At 40.0% G+C, this 17,965-nt stretch overlaps 1 protein-coding gene across 1 annotated transcript in view; it reads left to right on the plus strand.

Annotated features, from left to right (window-relative positions):
* Positions 1 to 17,965, plus strand: part of SNX10 (sorting nexin 10) — a 41,779-nt gene that overhangs the window by 12,364 nt on the left and 11,450 nt on the right. The window contains exons 3-5 of the mRNA XM_063303788.1: positions 6,759 to 6,845; positions 11,344 to 11,444; positions 12,663 to 12,761. Coding sequence (XP_063159858.1) covers positions 6,759 to 6,845; positions 11,344 to 11,444; positions 12,663 to 12,761 — 287 coding nt within the window. The remainder of the gene's footprint in view (positions 1 to 6,758; positions 6,846 to 11,343; positions 11,445 to 12,662; positions 12,762 to 17,965) is intronic.

Raw genomic sequence — 17,965 nt, forward strand, 5'->3', positions numbered from 1 at the left:
TAGCTCTCATTGAGAGCAAGCCTGGCTGACTACATGCAGACAAGAGAAAGAGGAACTGAAACAAGTCCGGGCAGGTTCCTCCCCCCAGGTGCAAATAATTAACATTCGAAAAGGGGGCAGTTGAATTCAACCTCTGCACCCAGCCAAAATGATTAGATACAATAGCACCTTAATCTGTTAGTAGGAAAAACCATTAACACTCCCCTTTTTATACTGTAGATTAAGATGCAAAACAATCTTCTCTGACAACTCTGTATGTCTTTTCTTTCACATTATTTTACCATTATCTCCCCTTTGGTTTAACAGAAAGCTACCATTCTTCTTCCTGTGTTTTTCCAAACCTAGGTTGTTATAATTCCAAGGCTTTTTAATGTGAAATAGCTTTTCATGCAGGCTTCAAAATCAAGCCTGTTTTTCTGTTGATGTGAACAGCAGCAAATCATCAACATAAATGCACAGATACATACAGCCTTGTTTGTCCTTCATATATACACAGGGATCTGCTTTTCCTTTTTCAAAACCAAAATTCTGCAGTTTTTCATCTACTTTTTGGTTCCAGGATCTAGCAGCTTGTTTTAACCCGTAGATTGACTTCTGCAGTTCACAGACTAGATTCTCCCCTTTTTCATAGCCAGGGGGTTGCTGCATGTATAATTTGTGGTCTAAATCACCATAGAGAAATGCAGTCTGAATGTCATAGTGGTTAGCTGACATTCCTTTCAGTGCAGCAACTTTTAACAGTAATCTAATTGATTCACCTTTAGTAACTGGTGCAAAAGTCTTGTCAAAGTCTAAATCTTTCCTTTGAGTGAACCCTTTTGCAACTAACCTTGCTTTATATTTTTGGATTTTGCCATCAGCATCCCTTTTTAGTTTGAAAACCCACCTACAACCCAGACAGCGTTCATTGGGAGGTAGATGTACCAGTTTCCATGTTTTATTTTCTTTCAAGGGTGCTAATTCCTGTTGCATGGCAGAATGCCAATTTTGTGCAATCTCAGGTGGTAAAGCATTCACTTGTTCTAAAGACTCAGGTTCTGTGAATATGTGAAAAGCCTTTACTGTTTCAGCCTGAAAACGTGATGGAGGAACGCCTTTATTACTTCTCTGAGATCTGTGAGGTAATACAGGGCTTAAATTTTGACTCCTATCACTTTCCTGAGAAGCATCTGTCTCATCAGGCAGATCTTCAGTTTGCTTTTCTGGTTTAACATCCTCATCAGGCAAAAAATCACCATCAGCAAGTCCTTGCTATTCTCTTGTGGTGGTCAGATCAACTGGAGAGCTAGAATTTAATCTCCCCCAGTTTTGTTCAGCAAAAGAAGCGCTTTTGCTAATTATTAATTTCTCTCCCATTATGAACCTGTAGCTCCTTTGGCTTTGTTCATAGCCAACAAAGATGGCTTTCTTTGTTGTGGGGCCTCCTTTCCTTCTCTGCTGTTTTGGAATGTGAACCCATGCAGTGCTACCAAACACTCTAAGATGGTTTACCTTTGGTTTCACACCATAAAACAAATGGAATGGAGTGTCCTGAATCACAGTTATACAATCTGTTTTGTACATAACAAGCAGTAGATATGGCCTCTCCCCAATACTTAAAAGATAAATATGAATCTTTTAGCATGCATTCCATCGCATTTTGCAAGGTTCTGCCCTTTCTTTCAGCAACACCATTTTGCTGAGGGGTGTAAGGGTTAGAAAGAATTTGTTCTATCCCCTTTTCCACTAGGAACCTTCTGAATTTGTGAGAAAGGTATTCTCCTCCTCTATCACATTGGAGTGCAGATACAGGCCTAGGGAATTTTCCATTTGCCCATGTCACAAAACTTTTAAATTTCTCAAATGCCTCATCTTTATGTTTTAAGATGTAGATAAATGTGTATCTTGAGAAATCATCAATGATGGTCATTGCATACCTTGCTTGTCCAAGACTTGGAGCAAAAGGACCAATAATGTCAGAGTGTACAATTTCCAAAGGTCTAGTTGTAACTCTGTCACTGTGCTTACTCACAGGAGCTTTTAGTGTTTTGCATTCTTTGCAAACTATACAATCTAAGTATTTGTCACAGGGTTTTATCTTTAGGTCAGCACACAGCTGTGGCATTTGTGCTATGTACTTGAAATTAGCATGACCAAATCTCCTGTGCATCAGGTGTACACATTGGTCATGATATGGAGTGTTGCCAACTGCAGCCTTGCAGCTTGGCTTCCTTGCATTTTGCACAATGTACAAGGAATCTTTTAACATACCAGTAGCACACAATTTCCCATTTTTTCGTATCTCACAACCATTTTTCTTAAATGTTATGATATACCCTGTTGCAGCCAATTGTGCCACAGATAAAAGGTTTGATTGTAAATTTGGCACATACAACACACCTTTTACAGTTTCTCCTAAGCAGGATAAATACAAGTCACCTTGTCCCATAATTTTGGTCATAGACCCATCAGCCAAAGATACACTTTGTCTTTCAGTTTTAGACAGTGACACAAAAGAGCTTTTACAATTACATAAATGACAATTGGCCCCAGAATCTAACACCCATACATCAGAATTACCCTTCTCAGCAACCTGTGCAATTTGGGTTGTCTGAAGAGCCTTCTTCTGTGTTGCCCTTGTGTTCTTCTTCTCTGTCTTTCTACTCTTGGGTCTCATGGCACAGTCTCTTTGCAAATGTCCAGCTGAACCACAAGTGAAGCATCGCTGGCTGGCTAGCGCTGTGGCCTCAGGTTCCTTTCTCTTCTTTTCCCTCATTTTCTGGTATTGCAGCTTTCCAGAAGAGATGGGGGGGGGGGAGGATCTTTCCTCTCTCTTCTCCCATTCAGCGAGTAAGTGCTGTGTAACATACGATGGGGTGAGGTCTGCTTCAGGCATAGCCTCCAGGGTACAAATCAGCGTGTCCCACATTTCATTCAGTGAGGACAGGAGGATATATGATTTTGTGAGAGGTGTAAATTCCATTCCTCTCTCTTGCAACTTAACAAACAGCTACTGAATATAATGCAGGTGCTCAGGAAGGCTATCTCCTTCTGCAAGGTAGGCTCTGTACAGCTTTTTTGTCAGAGTAACTTTACTCCCTGCTGTTGCCTTTACATACAAGTCTCTCAAAGCATCCCAAAGTTGCTTTGCAGACTGCATGCCTCGCACGTGGACTAGCTGATTGTCCTCAACTCCCAAGATAATGGCGGCTCTAGCCTGATCATCCTGTCTCAGCCATTCAGCACTGGGATTTGGGGGGTTTTGCTCACCAATTGGCAGCCAAAGATTCTCTGCGAAGATACATCTCCATCTTCAGGGCCCAATTCAAATAGTTGGTCTCTGATAGGTGCTCCAGAGGCATCATTGAGGGCTGGGAGGTAGCCATGGCTTCTTCCTTCTTTTGCAAGTCACCTCAGCTGGCTTCTTTGTCCTGTAGACCGGCAGTTGCTGGAAAATCTCCAGGTGGCTCCAAAGAAAATCTTCACAGGTCTTTGCTACCTGCCTTTAAATTGTACATGAGGTGTGGAGCTGATCTCTCTTTTCTCTCTGGGTTTTACTGGGCTTACTGGGCTGCTCACTGGGCCCATAACCTGTTGGCAGATTGCTGGGAAAGCCTTTAGCCCAGGAGAGATCAGAAAAGTCACACACAGGCATTTCTATAAAAATAATTTATTTACAGAAAGCAAAACGAAAGCAAAACATTTAAAGGACTTAGCTCTCATTGAGAGCAAGCCTGGCTGACTACACGCCGGCAGACAAGAGAAAGAGGAACTGAAACAAGTCTGGGCAGGTTCCTCCCCCCAGGTGCAAATAATTAACATTCGAAAAGGGGGCAGTTGAATTCAACCTCTGCACCCAGCCAAAATGATTAGATACAATAGCACCTTAATCTGTTAGTAGGAAAATCATTAACAGTAAGGACTAGAACCTTGTGGGCTACCACAGAATGGGTAGTATTGTAGTTTGAGAACCATGAACATCACAAACATTTGATTATGTATCTGAATGAGGATGTCATTCCTTGGTATTGTGCTTTGTGCAAAAAAATATATGAGTAAAGCTTATTGAGGCTTTCTCCCTTTTGGGGATTTTTATAAGTCAGATTTCTGTCACCCCTTCAAGGCAGACCAGACTAGGAAACCAATGCCATGTAGTTCAGAACTACTTTTATTGTAAAGCTTTAGTAATAGAATTTGGCTGAATGTTTACCCCCTCTTCCTTTATTTTTGTGAGAACGAGGGAAGGGCTTGTCTGAGACATTTACTCACACTACATTATAGGCCCTGGGCTCAGACCCCTTTTATCTGATTGTTGCCTTTGTAGCTGCTCTGCCTCTTGTCCTTCAAGGCCATTCCCTATTCCTTCTACAGGTTTGCCTCTTTGCAGAACCATGACATATGCAGAAACCTTTTTATTCTGAGCTGAATAAACTCAGTCTAGAAGTACTGCTTGCTTCTATTTTGGAGGTCTTTCGATACCTTCTTAACCACAATTATAACAGACAAGTTTTGGGTTCAAAAAGGTATCAGAAGCACATCAGAATGCCATAAATGAATAGTACATTCATCCAAGCAGAAAATTTACAAATTAAATACAGACCAATTGCATTTAATTCAACTTTCTTTTAAGAAGCTTAAGGTAGCATATATAGGACATCCCTCATTTTTATCATCTCAACAGCCTTGAGATAGGATTGGGCTGAGAGAAAGTGACCCGTTGTGGCTGAATGGGAACTGAATGGGTCCCAATCCCACACTCTTATTCCAGAGATTTTGGCTTAAAATATTGTGCAAATTCAGCTAATCTGATATATGAATTTGTTTTTTTCATGAGCCCAAACTAAACCAACAGAAGTTCAGGTTGACAAAAACAAATCTACATGCCAGAAAAAGTTAATAACTTGGTTATAATTGTATTTAGGAAAGTATCTTAAAACTTACTGACATCTTGGTGGGCTAGTATTAAGGATATCCATATACTGATTATTACTATAATTCTGCTATACCAGAAATATTGTAAAATTAAAATGGCTAAAATTAAAAATAGCCTCCAGTCCTTAATGCATATTGTATTAATCTTAAAACCAAATTTGTTTTGACTTGTTATTTTCTTACTATTAGTTTTAGTCTTACCTATTAGCTTCTTACTAGTGAGCTTGCAGGAAATGAGTGGCAAACAATGAGTAAAGGAATTATCTCCTTGTGTTGCTACTGTGATTCGAAGAGGAAAACTGCTGAACTGCTATTGCATGTTCAACATGTTTTGTGGCTAACTGACATTTTTTCTACTGTTGCTTCCCCTCCCCACTTTAGAGGTCTACTTCCCTTTGGCATCTTGGTTAAATTGCTTCTTTCTTTCAGCCTGTCCAGCAGTTTTTTGTAAACTGCCCAGAGTCCCTCCTTGGGGGGAGATGGGCGGTGATAGAATTTGATAAATAAATAAAAATAAATAAATTCTTGGAGGGGGAGGGAAGACTGCTTAACTGACAGATGCAAAGCTGCAAGGTTACAGAAGCTACCTTGCCTTGGGTACCCGTTAGTGATAGATGGATTTTCCCCTATTTAGGTTTGCACTGTGGGTCCGCAGATGATGCCATTTACTGGGCTTGTTCTATGCTCACGTTAGACCCTATTGTGCCTACAGTAGAATTATTCTGTGCTGTCCCATAAGCATCTTCATTTCTTGGTTATAGTGCAATTTACTATACAGGTTGGATTTTGAGACTTTGGGGACAGGAGGTAGAAATTAAAATAATAATAATAACAACAACAGACTAAACTTTTGTTGTGAAGCAGGAATAATATAGATAGAGAAATGCTGCTGACAATTTGGATTATTCAAGATTTCAGTTATCTTAATATACGTTGTGGCCCTACCAAGTGGCAACACCTAGCTTATCTTGTTTGGGCTTGGGAGTTAACTTGGTTGGACCTGGTTGGTACTTGGGAGACTACCATGGAATACCAAGGCAGTAGAACAAGGAAATTGAAAAACATCCTGGAAGAAGGTGGTTTCAAAGATAACATTTACATATAAAATTATTTTTATCTTTTTTATATCACATGATTTTTTTTTTTTTTTACAAAAGTAATTTGTGGCTAAATAATTGCATCAAAAGAAGATAATTTCACCCAAAGAATGTCCTGTGTCCTGATTGGAGAACTGGAGAACTTCTCCTATTATAACAATAGTTCTATTGCTCAGTTCACAAACCACAACAAGGGAATCTGGTGAGAAATAGAAAGTTCTAAGAAGGCATAGCATTGGAAGCAATTTATTTATCCATCTCCAGCCAAGAATTTTGCATACTGAATGCATACTGACAGCAGACTTTTTTCAGAAATCTCAACTGGATTTCTCATTCCTGCTGTAAAGCTTGCACATCAGTGTGATTTTCCAAGAACAGATTTAAGGAAGATCTTTGCTTTGTTCTTATTCTGTTTGTCCTGTGCACGGCTTTAAAGACAGGTCAGAAAAATTCTTCTAAGACTAGTGTATTTATAAGAAATACATTTCCTAGTTGGAAATATACCGCATTATCTAACTTAGAATTTCCCCTTTGTTTAGTTGACAAGAAATTTCCCAGACAAGCAACAGAGATGAGTCATTGCTTTTCAAAGGAGTTATCTGGTGTTATATTTGTCTGCATGTTGTTTTTCCTCCTTCAGAATTATTTTTAATACATACAGCTTAGGGTGACAAAAACATACCCAGCCAGTGGAGAGAGGAACTTTTCTGAGGCTCGTCAACTATTAATTATTTTATTATGCTCTTGCAGGAATTTGTAACAGTATTGGTGCGAGATCCCAGATTACAGAAGGAAGATTTTTGGCACTCATATATAGATTATGAAATCTTCATTCATGTAAGTAGATATGCTGTTCTGTGAAAGTGGTTTTTAAGGCATTTCTGGCCATAAACTCTGAACTGTATATGTGATAAGCTATGTGGAAGGTGCTTATGAATCCCCAGTTGTGGAATTCTAAGAATTTTGAAATCTGGTCCAAGCTTTTCATGAAGTCGCCAGGTTGGGGAAGGCTGTCTTAGAAAATGAATGGAAGTTGAATCTTCAGAGAGGTAGAGGGCGAAAGGCCTTAACAGCAGCTTTCTTAGCTTAAATTGCTACTCAAATCATCCCCAGCCAGCATATAAAAAACTGACCCTACTTTGCAGTGATTGAATCATAAATGGCCTTTGTGGGTTAAAATATTAAGGGATTAGAGAGAAGGGTTTTTTATCTTTATTTTTTATTGATTTTATTGTAATTTCTTTGTTTGATTGTTGTGAGCTGCCCAGAGTTGTTGAGAGTTGGGTTGCGTACAAGTTTAATAAATTATTATTAATTGATTTCTCTGGGTTTCCTTTCTTTCTTGCCTTACTGAATTATTTTCTTGATTAGATTCTGTTCCTTTTTGTAATTCCTCACTCTTAAGTCAACAGCTTCAGTCTTATTACAGGAATATCCTGCATTTTCATAAAGGTACATTTGATGCCATGGAAAAGCTGGGGAATTTTGCATTGAATATTTATACTGAATATTTCACCATTTTTCCTAAGATTTTTTTGGATATTTTATTGGATCCAGAGTTATCCTTCAACAAGGGCCCTTTCACTGGTAGAGGGATAGATAGAGACAGAATAAGAAAGTACAGTGGCAATTTTCTGTTAGTCTTTCTCCCCTTGCAGCCCCAGTACCATTTTACAGTTAGTAGATTTGGAAGGAGAATATGGGGCGTCAAATACTGTATGGGAAGGAAGAGTTGGAAAAGATCACTACCCTGCTCCCTTTCTCGAGCTCTCTTAGGACAACCCCAGATCCAACTTTTGTTGTTGTTTATTCGTTTAGTCGCTTCCGACTCTTCGTGACTTCATGGACCAGCCCACGCCAGAGCTTCCTGTCGGTCGTCAACACCCCCAGCTCCCCCAGGGACAAGTCCGTCACCTCTAGAATATCATCCATCCATCTTGCCCTTGGTCGGCCCCTCTTCCTTTTGCCTTCCACTCTCCCTAGCATCAGCATCTTCTCCAGGGTGTCCTGTCTTCTCATTATGTGGCCAAAGTATTTCAGTTTTGCCTTTAATATCATTCCCTCAAGTGAGCAGTCTGGCTCGATTTCCTGGAGGATGGACTGGTTTGATCTTCTTGCAGTCCAAGGCACTCTCAGAATTTTCCTCCAACACCACAGTTCAAAAGCATCGATCTTCCTTCGCTCAGCCTTCCTTATGGTCCAGCTCTCGCAGCCATATGTTACTACAGGGAACACCATTGCTTTAACTATGCGGGCCTTTGTTGTCAGTGTGATGTCTCTGCTCTTAACTATTTTATCGAGATTTGTCATTGCTCTTCTCCCCAGGATTAAGCGTCTTCTGATTTCCTGACTGCAGTCAGCATCTGCAGTAATCTTTGCACCTAGGAATACAAAGTCTTTCACTGCTTCTACATTTTCTCCCTCTATTTGCCAGTTATCGATCAAGCTGGTTGCCATAATCTTGGTTTTTTTGAGGTTTAGCTGCAAGCCAGCTTTTGCACTTTCTTCTTTCACCTTCATCATAAGGCTCCTCAGTTCCTCTTCACTTTCAGCCATCAAAGTGGTATCATCTGCATATCTGAGATTGTTAATGTTTCTTCCAGAGATTTTAACTCCAGCCTTGGATTCCTCAAGACCAGCTTGTCGCATGATGTGTTCTGCATACAAGTTGAATAGGTAGGGTGAGAGTATACAGCCCTGCCGTACTCCTTTCCCAATCTTAAACCAGTCTGTTGTTCCGTGGTCTGTTCTTACTGTTGCTACTTGGTCGTTATACAGATTCTTCAGGAGGCAGACAAGATGACTTGGTATCCCCATACCACTAAGAACTTGCCACAATTTGTTATGGTCCACACAGTCAAAGGCTTTAGAATAGTCAATAAAACAGAAATAGATGTTTTTCTGAAACTCCCTGGCTTTTTCCATTATCCAGCGGATATTGGCAATTTGGTCTCTAGTTCCTCTGCCTTTTCTAAACCCAGCTTGTACATCTGGCAATTCTCGCTCCATGAATTGCTGAAGTCTACCTTGCAGGATCTTGAGCATTACCTTACTGGCATGTGAAATGAGTGCCACTGTTCGATAGTTTGAACATTCTCTAGTGTTTCCCTTTTTTGGTATGGGGATATAAGTTGATTTTTTCCAATCTGATGGCCATTCTTGTGTTTTCCAAATTTGCTGGCATATAGCATGCATTACCTTGACAGCATCATCTTGCAAGATTTTGAACAGTTCAGCTGGGATGCCGTCGTCTCCTGCTGCCTTGTTATTAGCAATGCTTCTTAAGGCCCATTCAACCTCACTCTTCAGGATGTCTGGCTCTAGCTCACTGACCACACCGTCAAAGTTATCCCCGATATTGTTATCCTTCCTATACAGGTCTTCCGTATATTCTTGCCACCTTTTCTTGATCTCTTCTTCTTCTGTTAGGTCCTTGCCATCTTTGTTTTTGATCATACCCATTTTTGCCTGGAATTTACCTCCAATGTTTCTAATTTTCTGGAAGAGGTCTCTCGTCCTTCCTATTCTATTGTCTTCTTCCACTTCCGCGCATTGCTTGTTTAAAAATAATTCCTTATCTCTTCTGGCTAACCTCTGGAATTTTGCATTTAATTGGGCATATCTCCCCCTATCGCTGTTGCCTTTTGCTTTCCTTCTTTCTTGGGCTACTTCTAGTGTCTCAGCAGACAGCCATTTGGCCTTCTTGGTTTTCTCTTTCTTTGGGATGTATTTTGTTGCCGCCTCCTGAACAATGCTGCCAACTTCTGTCCAGAGTTCTTCCGGGACCCTATCTACTAAGTCCAGTCCCTTAAATCTATTCTTCACCTCCACTGCATATTCCTGAGGAATATTAGTGAGCTCATATCTAGCTGATCTGTGGGTCTTCCCTAATCTCTTTAGTCTGATCCTAAATTGTGCAAGAAGAAGTTCATGATCTGAACTACAGTCAGCTCCAGGCCTAGTTTTTACCAACTGTACAGATGTCCGCCACCTTTGGCTGCAAAGGATGTAATCAATCTGATTTCGGTGTTGTCCATCTGGTGAAGTCCATGTATAAAGCCGTCTCTTAGGTTGTTGGAAGAGAGTGTTTGTTATGCAGAGTGAATTGTCTTGGCAAAATTCTATCAGCCTGTGTCCTGCTTCGTTTTGTTCTCCCAGGCCATACTTACCTGTAATTTGAGGTGTCATTTCACTGCCCACCTTAGCATTCCAGTCTCCTGTGATGAAAATAACATCTCTTTTAGGCGTGTTGTCCAGTAGGTGCTGCAGATCCTCATAGAACTGCTCTACTTCAGCTTCTTCAGCATTTGTGGTTGGGGCGTATATTTGGATCACTGTGATGTTAGATGGCTTGCCCTGAATTCGAATTGAGATCATTCTGTCATTTTTTGGGTTGTATCCAAGCACTGCTTTAGCCACTTGACTATTAATTATGAAGGCTACTCCATTTCTTCTGTGGTCCTCTTGTCCACAGTAGTAGATCTGGTGGTCATTTGATGTGAAGTGGCCCATTCCAGTCCATTTCAGTTCACTGACGCCCAGAATGTCTATCTTTAATCTTGACATCTCACCAATAACTACATCCAATTTGCCCTGGCTCATAGATCTTACATTCCAGGTTCCAATGGTGTGTTGATCCTTAGAACATCGGATTCGCCGTTCACCACCAGCACCGTCGGCCGCTAGCCGTCCTTTCGGCTTTGAGCTAGCTGCGTCATCACGTCTGGGGCTAGTTGAGCTCATCCTCTGTTCCTCCCCAGTAGCATTTTGACCATCTTCCGACCTGGGGGTCTCATCTTCCGATGGTATACCGACATATCTCTGGTTGTACTGATCCATTTAGTTTTCACGGCAAGAATACTGGGGTGGGTTGCCATTACCTTCCCCAGGGATCGCATTTAGTCTGACATCTCTGTCATGACCTTCCCGTCTTGGGTGGCCCTTCACGGTTTAGCTCATGGCATCATTGATGTGCTCAAGCTCCAGCACCACGACAAGGTAACGATCCTTTGCGGAGCAGATCCAACTACTTGTATTTAAATCTGTATTTCTGAGTTTGGTTATTTAAGCTGTATTTTTGGCTTCAGTCCTTTTATTTAATCCTCTCCCTTTTCCTGTTATGAGACTCATTTTTTCTCAAGTGAGATTGGGAGCAGAGTGCTTCTCATGCTTCTTAGGGAGCACAGAAGTTTGTGGTTAGGAAACGGAGGTGCTGAACATTCATTAGTTCACCATTCAGACAGTCAAGATTTTGGATTGTCAGAATATTGTTACTGGGAAAATACTGTGCCACTAAGTTCTACTAACATATCAAACACATTCTGCGTTTCTGCAGACAAATAGCATGTGTTTTACAAGAAAAACATCTTGTGTCCGACGCCGTTTTCGAGAATTTGTATGGCTGAGACAGAAACTTCAGAGTAATGCTGTATTAATGTGAGTAATTTACAAAACACCTTTAAATTAAAAATAACTCAAGATTTATACAACCCATACCCACCTATGATAGTCCTAATTAGAATCTGACTAATTTACAGTGAGTAAGTAGAACCCACAGGGTCTTTTGCATTTTATGTAATTTGCATAGTATGCAGTATGATCCTTAGAAATTTACTCTCTCTGCTTTTCTTCCTGTCACTGATCTTTCTCTATCTGTCAGTCTTCATTGGCATATTCATTCAATTCCAACCATAGCACAGAACCCAAACCTCAGTGCTTAGGCAAACCATAGTTTAATAATTTGCAATTTCAATTTATGATATGCATAATCCAGCAAATAAATATTAAAGACAAAACAAGAAAAGACAAAAACTGGGAAACAAATATAATGAGCATATACAATATTTTGACTTATTTTTCACTGTGCATCCCTGACACAGTGGAAAAAAAACACAGGCTAGGTAACAAAACTTAGCAACATTACATGGTTTACACATTGGTGGATGATCACAGATCAGAGTTTGTCAGTGCAGGTATCACATCAAACCTTTCTAACCAAGAATTTGTACTGAGTCATTGTTTTCAAGGGCTTCACTTTATTCTTAACATTTACCTCAGATTTGGAATGACCCTCTGCTAGGAGGGAATGTCATTTTTCCTGGGATAGAGCAGAATAACTTTAATCCAACACTTAACATATCCAATAAAGGAGATGATGATACTTCTGGATTGGGTAACTCATGAGCACCATGAGCCCATCCAATCCTTTTTATTTTGTAGCTCCCAGACCTTTTAGAGGTTGTGCTGCTATATTTGTTATATTTGGTAGGAATTATGGAACTGGATTTCTCACTAATTTTCAGATAAAAAGCAAAGAAAAAAAAGTTTAACATATTTAGAAAATAATAAAGCCAAATCAAGTGCACACGTCTCAGCTCTGTCTATTCATTGTAACGTTGTCACCTTTCCCAAGGCATTCTTGGGTTGTAAAAGGTCTTTACTGGAGTCTGTGGATGTCTTTGTATCTAACTATGACCCAAGACTGCTTCTAGCAACAAATTAACATAGCTAACATTTGAATTGGCCGGTGAATTTCTTTTTTTTTTTTTTTGCATTCCCTTTTTTCTATAAGAATCCAGGACTCCTTTTTCAAAGTGATTTTAGTCATGTATTCATTTGGGAACTCTAATTATTCTTTTCTTTTTTCTTTTAAAGACAATTACCAGATCTTCCACCCAGAACTCCCTTTTTTAACTCAAATAATTCTCAACATGTGGACCAGCGCCAGCAAGGTTTGCAAGAATTTCTCCAAAAGTGAGTAGATTGACTTTGGGGGTAGTTTTAATTTGGTTTCTTGCTGCTTTAATGAACTTGTTAATTTCTTGTACTGAACCTGCAATACCAGCTCATCTCTTGCGCGTGGCAGCCACCTTGTGGCCATAATTATGCATTTGCACATCTCGTCTTGTATGGAAAGGGCTCCATTACATAGTGCATATTCTTTCTTTACTCTGGCATTTGAATTTTTCTGCTTTCCTTTTTGAACTAACAGTTTCTTAAACAGTGTGTTGTTATTGCTGAACTGTGAAAGCCAAGTTGTTTTAAAACGGCGATACATGAATTGGCCTTTTTGGCAGTGTGGAGAAAGGTGGTAGTACTTAATTAAATCTGAAGTTCATACAAGGCAAAGAAATGTTCCATAATATGTCAGGTGAAGGTAATAGCTGAACCAGAATTCTCTGTGATCTTTTTAAAGAAAAACTAGCTGAAAATTAGATAATCATCAGATTAGATAAAAGGTGGCAGGCCATGGGCCATATGACCCCAGCAAAAAAAAGAAAGAAAAGAACTTAGATCTTCTATTTTTAGAAAGCTCCTGTAGAGAGTAATGAAGATAACCTTGAGAGAATTATGCAGGAACTGTTACCTAGCCAGAATGGGCTGAAATGTTTTAGTTGATGTCAGCCCCACTAGGTAGACCAGACCAGGAAATCAACTCCACAGGATGGCTAAAACTAATGGTGCACTGGTAAATGTTTAAGAACAGGCTCTGCTAGCTCCATTGCCAATGCTGTGCTGCTAACTGCAGAAAAGCTGATTGGTACACTAGGGTAGTAGCTCAGCTCTGCTCTCAACCATATTGCAAAATTTCAGAAAATTTAACCATTGGCTCTCGCGAGCCAGTGCAAGCCAGCTCCAGCAGATCCATGGCTAAAGCTACCTTTATTGAGATTGCCTATAATAACAGAATCTTCCAAGTCTGGTTTTGCTGTACCTCTTCCCCCTTCTTATTCTCTGGTGAATCAGGGAGGCATCTGCCTGAATATTATCTAGTTTTTCAGAACGTAAAACTGTTTCAGCCCCTACAGTGAAAGAACCCTGTGAATTCTGATATTCTGTTTCCATTAGCACTAGAATTCTACCCTCAGTTTAGAGTACTGTGAAAAGTAAACATTTCAATAGTTGGCATTAGATATTTTTTCTTCTCTAGACAAAAGGTCACAGCCCAGTGGCTTTGCATGCAAAAGATTGCAGGTTCAGTTCCCTGCATTTCCAAAACTGAGAGAATTGATATTACAGGTAGTCCTTGTTTAGTGACCACAATTGGGACTGACAATTCAGTCATTAAGCAAAATGGTCACTAAGTGAAACCACGGCTGTGCTTATGATCTTACTTCAGCTTTCCTTTGCTTTACAGACATAAGTGTGAGGATTGGCTGTAAAGTTACTTTTTCATCACTGTCATAACTGCAAATGGTCACTATCTGAGGCAGTTGCTAAATGAGGACTACCTGTATTCTAAAGAAGCCATTAGCCTAACTCAACATAACTCCACAGCTTTTGTTTCTAAAAGTTTTCAGAAATCTGCCATTTCCTAAACCAATGAAATCTCTAGTCAGGCTATAAATTACAGGAAAGAGTCAGATTACCCCAATACAAACAATTTCCTTTGTGCATCAAAGTGAACCTAAAAGTTGAAGGCTGGCTGATGTACCCATTTAATTAATTGAAGCATAGCCCGTTTGCCTTTCTGCACCAAAAGAGCCAGTTTGGTTAAGGTGCTGGGCTAGAAACCAGGAGACAGAGAGTTCTAGTCCCGCCTTAGGCATGAAAGCCAACTGGGTGACCTTGGGCCAGTCACTCTCTCTCAGCCCACCTCACCTCACAGGGTTGTTGTTGTGGGGAAAATAGGAGGAGGAAGGAGTATTAGGTATGTTCACCACTTTAGTTATTAATAAAAATAATAAAGGCAGGAGATTAAAAATAAATAAATGATAAATAAATAAAAATTAATTGCCTGCAGTTCTGTAGATACCTGCATTTTTTTCAGTGGAGAAGTTTATTGTCCCTCTGATTCTTCTGGATTCTGAGGAAACCCTCCTTAAAAAACAAAAAAGGCAATACTGAAGCATAGGTTCTGGTTTCTACTTTTGGTGAGCTTCTTTCACTTCTTTCCAGTTCACCATCTTGTGCAGCAGGGGGACAGATCTGTTCCCAACACAAACGAAAGTGAATGTTTTTGAATGTAAAATAAAGAAATAGCGTTCATTTTTGGCTTTCAGTTTGTGTTGGTACTGTGGTATGTTGTCTTTTGTTGTAGATCTGATTCCTTTAGACAGCTCTTGACTGGTCTGTGTTGTGAACTGTAGTCTCTTAGTGCCTATTTATTTATGGGAGTTGATCAAAAGAAACTGAAATCTTTTGAGGTTAAGTGGAGAGAAGAAAGGAAAGAAGTTTCCTTGTGGGATGGCCGTGATACTTTACTTCCACTTCCTCTGGTGCTACTACTTCCTGCTATCTAGTACTGAGGAAAAGAGAGCCAGTTTGGTGTAGTGGTTCAGGCACCAGGCTAGAAACCGGGAGACCGTGAGTTCTAATTCCGCCTTAGGCACAAAGCCAGCTGGGTCACCTTGGGCCAGTCACACTCTCTCAGCCCTTGGAAACAGGCAATGGCAAACCACTTCCAAAATCTTGCCAAGTAAACTGCAGGGATTTGTCCAGGCAGTCTCCAGGAGTCAAAAACTAACTTGAAGGCACCAAAAAAAAAAAAAAGTACTGAGGAAAAGAAAGCAGAGAAGCAAGCAAATGTTCCTCTCTCTAGACCTGTCTGTGTAATGAATCCATCGTCTGCATGTAAGAGGGATTTATACTGAGAAGGGAAGTTTATCTGATAGTTTTGCCTGTTAATTTCAGATCTTGCACGGGCGTCAATAAATTGACAGGTTTATTGATAGGATTAGAGCCAGTTCCCTTGCAGGATCCTAAAAAAGAGCCCATTGCAGGCTTTTGTTTCCTTGGCCACAAGGAAGGCTTGGTTGTATGACAGAGGAGATTGGATAGCTAACTCACAATCAAGGAGGAGAAGAAGGGGAAGGACATCCTTTCCTCCCAACATAATTCCTCTCGGACTTTATACAGGTGTTTTTTGCTGTTTTGACCTAAGCCCTTAAAATAGGTGGAAGAGAGATCATGTTGAATACTGTGCTCCAACCTACCAATAAATTAGCCAAGAGCATTTTTGTTTTAATTGTAAAACTTTTTTTAAAAAAACCCTATAGCAAATAATGGAAACAAAAGTTAAGCATATTTTTACAGCCTAGACTGTCTGCACAAATCATTCACAGAACTTAGCCTATAAACAAGCAACAGTGATAGATTTACTCCAGCAACATGAACATGAACAACATCACATTAGAAAATACACACTGCTTTTTCTGTGGGCTTGAGACTAGTTTCTAACACACACTCAGAGTTGTCATCTTGCCTGTAAAGAAACCAGGTCCCAACAAACAGCATAACAACATTTTTACATTTTGCAAATTGCCTACAAAGGTAAGGTCATGCAGGTACTTCTTGTGCGCATGGTTTGCATTTGTCAACCTTCCAGGAAGGAGAACAGCTCACAACAAACTGTCCAAGCACACTTTTACATTTGGCAACCTTTCAGGGGAAAAAAAAACACAACATACAAAGAAACAATAACATTATATTAAAGTGCAAGTGTGCTAACTTCTCCATAGCAAGGAATCTAAAAACAGCGATAAACAGCTGCCAGGCAGGACCAATAATTTATTTCTTTATTTCTTTAGAAAAATGTCCATTTTCATAATGGTTCTGGGCAGTTTGCAAGGTATGGTAAATACGTTAATAAAAATAATATTTAAATATAGTAGATATAAAAAATAGAAGCTAAAATAGAAGAGGCCTGGGAAAATAAATGCTTTGAGATACCTCCTAAACTTGTGAGGAACGGGCTTACTTTAATTCCAGTGGCAATTGAGTCTACCTGTTCCCCCCTATAGAGAAAACTAAATTTGTTGTTGATGTCGAACTTATCCATGGTATATTGATGACTTGGAGTATGGGGTAGATTGTATGCAAGTAGCAGTCCTGTAATTAGCTTGGCTGTAAGCTATGTAAAGTAACATCATTAGCACCATGAATTGGATTTGAAAGACAACTGGCACCAATAAAGCTATTTCAACATGGGGATAATCAAGGATCTCAAGGAGGCTCCACTCATCATGCCTGTTGCCACAGTAGGGGCCAGCTACAATTTTTCACAGTTCAAGGATCTCCCATGAAGAGCACAATGTAATAGTTCAGCCTTGAGGTTATTAGCTGAATATCACCAGCACACTTATGACATCAGACAGTTGGTAGAAAGACATGTGATTTTGCCCCAAACGACATCAAGCCTAGAACAAATCCAAGGGTCTTGTTTGCTAAAGACCACCCTAGTTGCTCATAATAGAGTTCAGATGGCATCAGGGCATCAGCCAAATCTTTTGGGGGTTTGATTTTCCACCTGACAGCCTAGAAGAACACTCTTGGATGGTTCTCTGTGGATGCAACCAGAGAGAAATTCCACAGTATATTCCTGTCTGCCTGATTACAATATCATAAGTCTTACAATAATGCCTCTGATGTATTTGGTCAGATTTGCCCCTGGACCTGTACCGAAGTTGCTTTACCCACCTATCCTCGTGTTTTATTGTCCACAGCTGCTCCAACTTAGGAGCCACTATATCAGCTGCCTGCAAGATACAGTGACTGGCAAGGGATAGAAAAACATCACATATGACTTTAGGCTTTGAATTCTAAAATTAACAGTACTGAGCCTAGATATCTACAGTATCATTTTCAGTAATAGCTTATTCCATTTTATTTACCAAGCCTTTAGCAGCCACTTATAACTAGAATCGAGGTTTCCTTGGAGACTTAATAAGATTTATGGAAAAGGAAGAGGTTACAGGTTACAGAAATCCTGATAACTGCATACATTTTCTTTAATACCCAGTTTATGTCTTAAGTTCTTTAGGATGAACCTCTTGCTAATTACCTGGTGATACACTGAGGCGGGGGTTGCTCGCTTTCATGATAAAGGTTGTGCTTGTAATATTTTCAAACTGCCACCTTTGTTTTCAAGTTCTGAGAAGCCCATTACATAATTCCCTTCATCTCCGCCCCACATCAGATCCCAGACAAAAGGTGGACCCTTGTCCTTGTCACTTCTC

Source organism: Candoia aspera, chromosome 4 (assembly GCF_035149785.1).
Source record: "Candoia aspera isolate rCanAsp1 chromosome 4, rCanAsp1.hap2, whole genome shotgun sequence".
Classification (NCBI taxonomy): domain Eukaryota; kingdom Metazoa; phylum Chordata; class Lepidosauria; order Squamata; family Boidae; genus Candoia; species Candoia aspera.